The sequence below is a fragment of the Larus michahellis genome, chromosome W, assembly GCF_964199755.1.
Source record: "Larus michahellis chromosome W, bLarMic1.1, whole genome shotgun sequence".
Lineage (NCBI taxonomy): Eukaryota > Metazoa > Chordata > Aves > Charadriiformes > Laridae > Larus > Larus michahellis.
Genome location: NC_133929.1, coordinates 7704652 through 7716767, shown reverse-complemented (window position 1 = coordinate 7716767; position 12116 = coordinate 7704652). Strand labels below are relative to the sequence as shown.

At 42.8% G+C, this 12116-nt stretch overlaps 1 protein-coding gene across 6 annotated transcripts in view; it reads right to left on the bottom strand.

Moving 5' to 3' along the window:
* The window catches only part of LOC141735691 (homer protein homolog 1-like), a 126232-nt gene that overhangs the window by 96863 nt on the left and 17253 nt on the right, over nucleotides 1-12116 (bottom strand). For 5 of the 6 annotated variants that reach the window (XR_012584816.1, XR_012584815.1, XM_074568779.1 and 2 more), the window contains exon 1: nucleotides 2123-3506. Coding sequence is in view for 2 of the 6 variants with exons in the window: in XM_074568776.1 (XP_074424877.1) it covers nucleotides 2123-2386 (264 nt within the window). In the remaining 4 variants the exon portion in view is untranslated. Of the gene's footprint in view, nucleotides 1-2122; nucleotides 3507-12116 lie in introns of those variants that run through there. The other variant, XM_074568778.1, reaches the window with a different exon arrangement.

The following is a 12116-nucleotide window of genomic DNA, read 5'->3' as shown; positions in this document are numbered from 1 at the left end:
ATTTGACAGAACGAAATAATTTGAAGGAGTGCTGAGAAGGTAAGAAACAGTCAGAGTTAAACTTGGAAAAATTATGGTAGGCTCTGATACCAGAGTCTCAATCACCTAAAGTAGTATCATATAGAGATCTTTGACAGAAAATTCCTATATACTTCTGTAGGATAGAAACTCTCCTTCCTCATTTAAAACAGCAGTACTCTGGATTTAAAAAAAAAACAAAAAGAAAAAAAAGGAAAAAAAAAAGCAGAGTAATGCTTCCCAGCTTTCAATAAATAGCAAAGAAATCTATGTGAATACTGCTATGCTCTAACAGAGCTGATCAACGGCTCAATGTCCAAGTGGAGATGAGTGACGAGTGGTGTTCCTCAGGGGTTGTTATTGGGACCAGTGCTGTTTAACATCTTTGTCAGTGACATGGACAGTGGGACTGAGTGCACCCTCAGCAAGTTTGCCGATGACACCAGGCTGTGTAGAGCAGTCGACACACTGGAGGGAAGGGATGCCATCCAGAGGGACCTTGACAGGCTTGAGAAGTGGGCCCCTGCAAACCTCATGAAGTTCAACCAGGCCAAGTGCAAGGTCCTCCACCTGGGTTGGGGCAATCCCAGGCACAAATCCAGGCTGGGCAGAGAATGGATTGAGAGCAGTCCTGAGGGGAAGGACTTGGGGGCGTTGGTGGACGAGAAGCTCAGCAATGTGCGCTCGCAGCCCAGAAAGCCAAATGTATCCTGGGTTGCATCTAAAGAAGCGTGACCACCAGGTAGAGGGAGGTGATTCTGCCCCTCTACTCTGCTCTGGTGAGACCCCACCTGGAATGCTGCATTCTGGGGCCCCCAACATAAGAAGGACATGGACCCGTTGGAGCAGGTCCAGAGGAGGGCCATGAAGATGATCAGAGGGCTGGAGCACCTCTGCTATGAGGACAGGCTGAGACAGTTGGGGTTGTTCAGCCTGGAGAAGAGAAGGCTCCGGGGAGACCTTATAGAAGCCTTCCAGTACCTCTTTAGGGGCCTACAGGAAAGATGGGGAGGGACTTTTTACGAGGGCATGTAGTGATCGGACAAGAGGTAATGGCTTTAAACTGCAAGAGAGTAGATTTAGATTATATATAAGGAAGAAATTCTTTACTATGAGAGAGTGGTGAGGCACTGGAACAGGCTGCCCAGAGAAGCTGTGGATGCCCCATCCTTGGAAATATTCAAGGCCAGGTTGGATGGGGCTTTGAGTAACCTATTCTAGTGGAAGGTGTCCCTGCCCATGGCAGGGGGGTTGGAACTAGATGATCTTTAAGGTCCCTTCCAATCCAAACCATTCTGATTCTATGATTTTAGTTCCAACTATTATGAACTGAGACATCTCCATAACTTGGAAATTAAAGTCTCTTGAAAGGATTATAGCTTTTGATTACACTCTGTGTATCTTTAATGTCCTTATTGCAAAGATTTCTGACATGCTATTTGTAAAGTTACTGTTTTTATACCCACTTGGGGTAAAACCTAAGGAACAGTCAAATATTTTCTCCGAATCTTCCAAATTAATTTCTTAGATGAGGTTTCTTACAACAGCAGCTCAACACATTATCTTTCCTAATTAAAAAAAAACACAAAGCAAACCAAAAAAACCCAAACAAAAAAACCCAAACCCAACCCAACTGAGTTTTGATAAAAGCTTACCATGGAGAGCTTTATTAGGAGGGAATTACCACATTCTCTACAGCCGAAATTGGAAGATTATATAACAGAGAAGATTTTACTAAGTGATTATGGGCACTAAACAGATGTCGTTCATAATGCTGAAGCCGATGATATTGATAACATCATTGAATGCAGAGATGAAAACAGGTTATTGTAATCCTATTTGTACTTTTTAGTGCATCTCACAGGGAATGCACAGGGAATATTAACTAACAGGTTATCGCTTAAATTCAGCAATAGATTTATCAAAGTAAATATGAAACAATAAACACTTAAACATGTAATGAAGCAATGTAACCATTTTAACACATCAGTAATCTGTTACTCAGATAATGACAAAAGCATCTTATAAGATACATGAAGGACATCAGACTGGAAAATAAATACAAAAGTCGATCAGCATGCAAGTTCTCTGAAATAAAGCTTACCTTTGAGCCATCCAAACTGATTATCCTGTAGACATTTCTTGTGCTGTCATAGAAATAGGACACAGTGACAGCATGCTTGCTGGTGGGAACCCAGTTTTTCTTAGTGTTTGGGTCAATCTGGAAGACATGAGCTCGGGTGCTGAAGATGGGTTGTTCCCTGAAGGACAGAGAGTAAAAGTCACGAATCTGATTTGTACGTAACATTGTTGCACATAAGTTATCTGCCAGTTGTGCCCACTGGGATGTACACATTTCACTTTGCATGATACTTTTTTCCTAAGAACTTCTGTATGTGTTGCTGCGTAGAGCAGATAAGTGTATTAATATACATATGCAAGCAAAATTCAAGCCTTCTAAAGCAAAAAATCAGCACCCAGCTGTAGAGTCAGATAAAGACAGCCATCTCTAAATATAGATTCAGCCCTGTCCCATCACCTCCCCAGCCCTCATCCCCCATCTATCCCTTTAAACTAACCAGCGTGAATACATTAGCAGATTCTGTCTGCTTGACAGAGTCCCTTAGGAGGCAGTCCTGAAGGGCAAAGGAGTCCAGGAAGGCTGGACATTTTTCAAGAAGGAAGTCTTAAAGGCACAGGAGGAGGCTGTCCCCATGTGCCAAAAAACAAGCCGTCGGGGAAAAAGACCAGCCTGGCTGAACAGAGAGATATGGATACAACTCAGGGGAAAAAAGGAGAGTTTATGGCCTTTGGAAGAAGGGGAAGGCCGCTCGGGAAGACTACAAAGATGTTGTAAAGCTATGTAGGGAGAAAATTAGAAGGGCCAAAGCCCAACCAGAACTTAATCTGTCTTCTGCTGTTAAGGACAATAAAAAAAGCTTCTATAAATACATTAGTAATAAAAGGAGGACTCAGGAGAATCTCCATCCTTTATTAGATGGGGGCGGTAACATGGTGACAAATGATGAGGAAAAGGCTGAGGTACTTAATCCCTTCTTTGCCTCAGTCTTTAATAGTAGGACCAGTTGTTCCCTGAGTACCCAGACCCCTGAGCTAGAAGACAGGGACAGGGAGCAGAATGAAGCCCCCATAATCCAAGGGGAAATGGTTAGCGACCTGCTACACCTTTTAGACATGCACAAGTCTATGGGGCCAGATGGGATCCACCCAAGGGTTCTGAGTGTGCTGGTGCAAGTGCTCACCAAGCCACTTTCCATCGTTGTGTTAGGGATAATAGAGGATGGTCCGAGTGAGACACGATGAAAAATTACTAGTTGAACCAAACCCAGTATACGTGCCGAGAAAAAGGACCACAGTACTGTTGCTGCAAAAACTATGTGTGTATCCATGAGAACCTGACCTTTTTTCTCTGTAGCAAGGCTTCACAATAAAGCAGAGTTAACCCTTTTTTTTTTCCTTTGTGTGGGCTCCAGTTTGTACGTTGGAATCTTTAAAAAAGAACTGGATACAATCATGTATCAGCAGTCCTGGCTCACCAGGGAGGTCCCAGTAGACTGGCGTCTAGCAAATGTGATGCCCATCTACAAGAAGGGCTGGAAGGAGGATCCGGGGAACTTGTCGGTCTGACCTCTGGCCCTAGGAAGGTTATGGAGCAGATCATCTTGAGTGTTATCATGCAGTACATACAGGACAACCAGGTGATCAGGCCCAGTCAGCATGGGTTCATGAAAGGCAGGTGCTGCTTGACAAACCTGATCTCCTTCTGTGACAAGGTTACCTGCTTGGTGGATGAGGAAAAGGCTGTGGATGTTGTTTACTTGGACTTTAGTAAGGCCTTTGACACCATTTCCCACAGCATTCTCCTGGAGAAACTGGCTGCTCAGGGCTTCGGTGAGTGTACTCTTCGCTGGGTAAAAAACTGGTTGGAGGGCCGGGCCCAGAGAGTGGTGGTGAATGGAGTTAAATCCAGTTGGTGGCCAGTCACAAGTGGTGTTCCCCAGAGCTCAGTATTGGGGCCAGTTCTCTTTAATATCTTTATCGATGATCTGGATGAGGGGATCGAGTGCATCCTTAGTAAGTTTGCAGATGACACCAAGTTAGGTGGGAGTGTCGGCCTGCTTGAGGGTAGGAAGGCTCTACAGAGGGATGTGGACAGGTTGGATCAATGGGCCAAGGCCAATGGTATGAGCTTCAACAAGGCCAAGTGCCGGGTCCTGCACTTGGGTCACAACAACCCCATGCAGCGCTACAGGCTTGGGGAAGAGTGGCTGGAAAGCTGCCCGGCAGAAAAGGACCTGGGGGTGTTGGTCGACTGCTGGCTGAATATGAGCCAGCAGTGTGCCCAGGTGGCCAAGAAGGCCAACAGCATCCTGGCCTGTATCAGGAATAGTGTGGCGAGTAGGACTAGGGAAGTGATCATCCCCTTGTACTCGGCACTGGTGAGGCTGCCCCTCAAGTACTGTGTCCAGTGTTGGGGCCCTCACCACAAGAAAGACATTGAGGTGCTGGAGCGAGTCCAGAGAAGGGAAACAAAGCTGGTGAGGGGTCTGGAGACCAAGTCTTATGAGGAGAGGCTGAGGGAGCTGGGATTGTTTAGCCTGGAGTAAAGGAGGCTGAGGGGAGACCTTATTGCTCTCTACAACTACCTGAAAGGAGGTTGTAGAGAGGTGGGGGTTGGTCTCTTCTCCCAAGTAACAGACGATAGGACAAGAGGAAATGGTCTCAAGTTACGCCAGGGGAGGTTTAGGCTGGATATTAGGAGAAATTTCTTCACTGAAAGTGTTGTCAAGCATTGCAACAGCTTTCCCAGGGAAGTGGTGGAATCGCCATCCCTGGAGGTATTTATAAGACAGGTAGATGTGGTGCTTAGCGACATGGTTTACTGATGATTTTGTCAGTATTAGGTTGATGGTTGGACTCGATCTTAAAGGTTCCTTCCAACCTAGACAGTTCTATAATTCTATGATTCTACGTGTAACTTCATCTCATTGCACTGCACGTTGCAGAATGTGTACTACTTTTAACTCCCATCTTCTCAAAAATCTTTTAATAATCTGATTATTCTAATCAATCTTAGGCCATAATCTGAAACTGAACTGGCTGATTCAATGCAATTATTCTAAAACTAACATTAATTAGGGTCAGGAACATGTGTTGTGAAACCCTCACTCTTTGGAGCTTCACATCTGAACGTTTTTATAGCAACACTAAATATGTATAACATACATGGTTCAAAGTTAACTGCTTACCAAATAAAATTATGTAAGGTAAAAAAATTACTGTACTTCAGAATTTACAAGTTATTTTTCTCCATGATCATTACCAAGACATATAGTATTGCATAGAAATCTAAAAATATTTTAGTATCACTAAGATGGTTGTCAGTTTAAATTTAGCTACATTTTACTGACAGATAGATTGCTGTATTCTTCAGGGAATGATGCCATCAAATCCCAAAGATATTAAGTACCAGAAGTTGAGTTTAACTTTGTAGGTTTTTGAACTCTTTTGTTTTCTCCCATTTCCAGGATGTGAAGAAAGATATCCTTTGTCCCTGTCCTCACCTCCTTTTAAGTAAGAGGTAAGTTCTTAATACATTTTTCTGGCCAAATAAAATAAAAAAAAAAAATATGATTTTGGGTACTCATAGTCAAAGGCTTTCAATCTGGCATCGTTACAAAGGGGTACATGTGAACTCTCAGAAATATCTCTACTGCTTGGCAGTGAGAGCAGCCAAGACCAGCTGCTTTCAGCAGCAGAATCATATTATTCAGCTAGGAGTTAAGGCTCCTTGAAGCCCATCTGCCAGAAGATGAGGTGTTCTCCTATGCTGGATGTTAGAAGTGATACAGAAGAGACCAAAGAGAGCACCATTTCAGTGAAAGCTTAAGGAGGAGGAAGGTAGGCCAGGGGAATCAATGCACATGCTAGTCCTCCATACAAATGTCACTGTACCCTCAGCACCAACTCATCTTCTCCTTCTAAATCACCAAGCTAAAGTAGGTTGGGTACTTTTTTTCCTAATCCCAATGCCTTGCACAAACACAAAGATTATGTAAAGGTGACTTTTATAGCCCTTTTGTTTAATATAACCTTTACACTAATTCTTATTGCTCTTTTGAATCTCTACAATTACTTCTTCAGTCATACCTAAACTTTAGTTCTTGTCTTCGATATTAGATACATTTTCCATTTACCTCCAAATTAAGCATACCCAAATGTAATTTGATGCATATTACCATAGTGCAACCAGTTCTTTAACTCTGGAAGGTTAAAGAGCCCATCAAAACAAAAGTCTTAGAAGCCTGACAATTATTTGGATGAAGACTGACACTGGAAGGAGAAAATAAAGGCTCTGACCACATTAACTAAAAAGACAAAAGAACTGAATACAAATCATAGATGTGTGGTTAATGAATACACATTTGACCAGAAATGCTATTCAGTTCTGTCACAGTACAGTATATCATACAACATACCACAGGTTAGGATTTTCATATGTAAACAGTAGGCGAAAACTATACAACTAAAGCAAGCAGGAGTGTCAGTAAAAGTCTGAGTGTTCAGCCTTGAGGTGCTGCTCTCCTGCACTGTCAGCACAAAAGTCTTCTATAGCCCCAGATAAATAGCCTCAATTTGTTTGATGGGACGGCCTGCATATTCCTGCTGATTGCTCAGCAGTGTTTCGCAAAGACAAACTAGAGAGCTTTGCAGAGCACATATGTATGTCTGCCATAGACATTACAGTTAGGTACAGAACAGCATTAATAAAGCTTACCTGCACTTTTTTTATCACTTCTGATAAACTAGAGTTACAGTCTTTTCTTTCCATGTTTTAACTGAAACTGCGGCTTTACTGAATAACAAGCTGTCTACACTGTGGCAATAAACATAGCCCCCTTCATTAAACTAGTTGGAGAAATCATGATTTTGCCAAATTACTGTGGTAATTAGGAGTTTTTTCCAACAACAATGCTAAACTTCAGATGCCTCTAGAATTAAACCAACTAGAATACATTTTGTCACTTGATGATGAACATTTATACTGATTATTTCTTCAAACAAATGGAAATTACACACCTTACGTCTACAGGATGAAATGTGTTATAGAATCAGTCACTGATTTGCCAATAGAAGCCCTTCAAAGCTGCTGTACAATTAGGTCATCTGTACTTTTCTGTGGCAACACACTATAGAGATACTTAAATTATAGATTTACTAAAACATTCATAAACAAGCAAAAGTTAATATGTAAAACATATACAAGATTTACAACTTCAAATAAACAATCCTTACTATAAGACTTGTTTTTTCCATTATCCACACAGGACATGATGCCCTCCCAATCTGGAAGTTTCAATTAACTCAGTTGAAGTAGTATTAGTTGTATTAAATAGGAGAGTAGTTTCCTTTTTCCCTTGCTAAGTGCTCAGACATATATATATAAAAATATAAGTGTACTTCCTATATAGAGTTGACAGAGAAAGAAGAAAAGAACAACTTTAAATAAGAAAAAAAGAATCCTGTAAAAACAACTATCAGTTCCTTACTCTTCCTTCTCTTCCTCTTTCATCTTTCTCTTACCATTCCTTCACTGCCACAACGTATTTAGTATTCATTAAGAACATGAATAGGAACTAAGACAAGAAGTCATCACTAATTACAAAGAGACGTAATTCATTTTTCCAGAAATATCCTGATGCTGAACAAAAAGAAAAGAAACTAACAGAATGCCATAGTAACACAGTTTGACTATTAGAAATGTCTGCTCAAGCATGGCAGAAGCATTAGGGCTAATATGGTGTTGTTCTTAATTCACTTTGACCATTGTAATGTTGCAGTCTAATGGAGACTAAAAAAAGAAGTAAGTGCTAAGTCCTCCTTGACTGAAGTGGAAATGTGAGGATGAAAGAAGGATGAGAAGTACCACTTAAGGAGGTAGAGTCACACCAGTTTTTATCATTGATACAGAAATCCATTCATTGATATGTGATCAGTCCTGGGCTAGGCTTAGGATAAAAGTCTGTGTCTTAACAGTTGAATGAACAGTGTTTTCAACTCTTCTTTCCATTTTGACATCTTAACATATCCTTTTAAAAAAAAATACAGACTATTGAATATAAGAACCTAAGGGTTCCTTTCTCCACATGTGAGATTAATTAACGCTTTCATAAAAGCAGCTTAAGTTAGTACAGAAGGTTAGAAAGAACTTTCCTTTCTAATGCATAATTAACATTTGCTTTAAAAACCAGTATTGTTCTTTGATGTGTCTGGTACTTCCAGGTCATGCCAATACTAGTACTAAAGACCTCCCTCCTCTTACTTCTTTCCCCATGCTGTTTACCATGACACCAAAGTTATTTTCATTGCCATGTGTTAGGGATAATAGAGGATGGTCTGAGTGAGACACAATGAAAAATTACTAGTTGAACCAAACCCAGTATACATGCCGAGAAAAAGGACCTCAGTACTGTTGCTGCAAAAACTATGTGTGTATCCATGAGAACCTGACCTTCAAAGAAGACGATAACAAGAAGGGAGTACAACAATGTAGTCACGTATCAGACAGCCGCTGTTAGCAAAGCTGGATCATGAGTCTGGTGGGGCTCACTGCATGCACTGGCCACGCGTGCAGCGACTCTAGCCTGTACTTTTCCACTCAATCTGGTGCAGGATATAAGGGGGCTGTCTCGGGCCGGAGGGAGAGAGAGAGAGACATGAGCGCACTTTGAAGATACAGGGGACGCCCTGAATGCGCCGTGCCTTGCCTTCCTCTGCCGTACCGATGCAGCTCCTCATTATCCTGCTGCTCAGTGATGCTACTACGGTCTATGGGTTGGTAAGACTCTCTCAAGTAACTTTTGGAACATTTGGGAACTTCTTAGCAAGCGTTGTGCCTCCCTTCCTCTGCTGTACCGATGCGGTTCCTCGTTATCCTGCTGCTCAGCGATGCTACTACGGTCTATGGGGTTGCTAAGACTCTTGAGTAACTTTTGGGACATTCGGGAACTGCTTAGCAAGGCTTCACAATAAAGCTGAATTCACTGCTTTTTTTTTCTGTAGTAAGGCTTCACAATAAAGCAGAGTTAACCTTTTTTTTTTCTTTGTGTGGGCTCCGGTTTGTACATTGGAATCTTTAAAAAAGAACCGGTTACATGCCATAATATCTACAACTTCTCAAGGCTGGGATTCTGTTGTCTTAGTTACTGTAAAAACAATAAGGCCACTGAAAAGAAGGTATGAACTTCTACAACATTAGTTGATGTCCTACTTGCCTCCCCTTTCAGTGTGTTAATGATGCTAAAAAAATAAATAAGTTATACACACACCCCCATATTGGGATAAATTGACGGGCTTTTCGTAGTGGCGGTGCTGCACTGTGAGGGAGGAAGTCAGGGACTGCTCTGTGAAGACACAAGAACAGAGCAGGATTGGGGCTGAAAAAAAAAAAAGACACAGGGGCTGGAGCAAAGAGCTGCCCAAGCAGGATCAGAGAGCAGACATGGGAGCAGGTACAACACTGAGGGGACTGTGGCCGGTTGTGGAATAATTACTAAAATGGTCAAAAATACAGCATTGTTCACACATTAAGGAAAGGTATAAAATCAAAAGGCTTCTAAGGTATAATACAGCCGCAGCTGGCATGCAAAGAATTCAACATCTGCGATTCCCTGTACAATATTGCTTGCGAAGTTACACGGGGGATGGAACAGAATGTGACCTTCTGTGGCCCTGCCCTGTGATGTACAGCAGATATGGGAACGAGATGGTACTATGGAACCGATAAGCTGCCTATTTGCTACCCTGAGCCAACATTTTGTCAAATTTTGATGAAATGCTGTCCTTTGTGCGAACTTTGCTCATTATAATGTCATTATAATACCAAAACACACCTCCATCCAGAAGGCTACCCGCCTCCAAGGTGCGACCACTCCTCCTTGAGTCTGTGCCCTGAATTTTTCGTAAACTATACCTTTAAATGTGAAGCGAGAGAATTTTACACCAATCATAATAAAAGTATTTATGACTAAAGTCACTCAAACTCCACCTTGAAGGTAAAAAATAGTATAAAAATAGCCCAAGAAAGGGGGGATGTCAGGGAAGACACCATTGTGAACAAGTCAAGGAGGACTCCATCACAGACTGCCTTTGACTTCCGGGACCAGTCAACGGGCTGAGCCTCTCTTCCCCCCCATAGGGACGCCTTTGGGTAAGACTTAGACTATACCGAGTGCTTCCTTGGGAAACTTAGAAATCTCTCTAGAGAATTTCTCTCCTACATTTATAGCCAGGCTGTATCGTTTATAACTTTGTCGCGTGTTTTGTATATGTAACAATACTTTCATTTGCACGTGCTTTGCAGACAGTGTATTTATCACCGGCAATCCTAAGAACCTATATATCTGTTGTTTAAATAAACTGCACTTTTTATAAGTAGCTAGTCGTTTTGGTTTCTCACTGAACGCGACCAAAGACTCGAGAGTGGCCGTGCTAGTTCAGGAGCACGACTAGACTGAAGGTGCAGTCCACTATTAGTGTATCCAAATCGTAACGGTTTAATATATATTTAGAATCATAGAATCATAGAATCCTCATGGTTGGAATGGACCTTTGAGATCATCGAGTCCAACCATACACACACCAAAAAAAACCCAACAAACCCCCCCCCACGAACAAACAACCTACACTCTCTGCCACTAGAGCATGCCCTGAAGTGCCACATCTAGACGTTTCTTAAACACCTCTAGGGATGGTGACTCAACCCCCTCCCTGGGCAGGCTGTTCCAGTGCCTGACCACTCTTTCAGTAAAGTAATTCTTCCCAATATCTAATCTAAACCTCCCCTGCCGCAGCTTCAGACCATTTCCTCTGGTCCTGTCATTATTCACCTGGGAGAAGAGGCCAACACCCACCTCTCTCCAACCTCCTTTCAGGTAGTTGTAGAGGGCAATGAGGTCTCCCCTCAGCCTCCTCTTCTCCAAACTAAACATGCCCAGCTCCTTCGGCCTCTCCTCATATGACTTGGTCTCCAGACCCCTCACCAGCCTGGTAGCTCTCCTCTGGACACGCTCCAGCACTTCAATGTCCCTCCTGTACAGAGGGGCCCAGAACTGAACACAGTACTCGAGGTGAGGCCTCACCAGTGCCGAGGACAGAGGCACGATCACTTCCCTGCTCCTGCTGGCCACGCTATTCCTGATACAAGCCAGAATGCTGTTGGCCTTCTTGGCCACCTGGGCACACTGCTGGTTCATGTTAAGCTGGCCATCCACCAGCACCCCCAGGTCCTTTTCTGCCGGGCAGCTTTCCAGCCACTCTTCCCCAAGCCTGTAGCGTTGCTTGGGATTAAATGGGACTGGACTGATAGTGGTGAATTAGGCATCACTCAGAATTTAAACCTAGCCGCACCTAGCCTCCCACCTCGGTGAGGAGTGTTAGAAGGCAAGGGGGTTTATTTTCTGCCAAAACCGCTTTTCCCCTTTCACGCAACAGAAAATTTGCCATAGTCGGCAGGATTGCCATGGATAAACTGCTGCAAAAATATGATTGTGCCCCTTCCCAGGCTGGGAAGGAGTGGGCCCATAAATTTTGGAAGGATGAAGAGAAAGTGGTGGAACGTATTGAAGAGTGTCGGGCTTCACTAAAGCTCAGAATGGGAAAAGGTAAGGGTGTGATTTCTGCTGTGTTAGGCGCCTGTTTATCTCGTGCACAACAAGAAGCTAGGAAAACCCCTGCTCCTAATCTAATTTCTGCTGTAGAATATGCAACTCTGAAATCGGAAAATGAGGTGTTGAAGTCATCACTAGCTTTTCAGAAGGAGACGGGAGAAAAATTAAGAACTCAAGTTGATAAGCTTGTGAGTGAGAATGAAAGTTTAGGAAACCAGAACGCTCGACTCAGGAGTGAAAATCTCCAACTTAAAATGTTATTGGAAAGGGTGACTGGGCTCTTAGATAAAATGCAGCCCTTGACCCAGGTCCAACAAATTCATAAGTTAATGTGTTATCCAAATTCCAGAACCCAGACTGGAGATTTTTGGTCTAACAGTGAGGATGATGAAGAAGATGAGGCGGAAG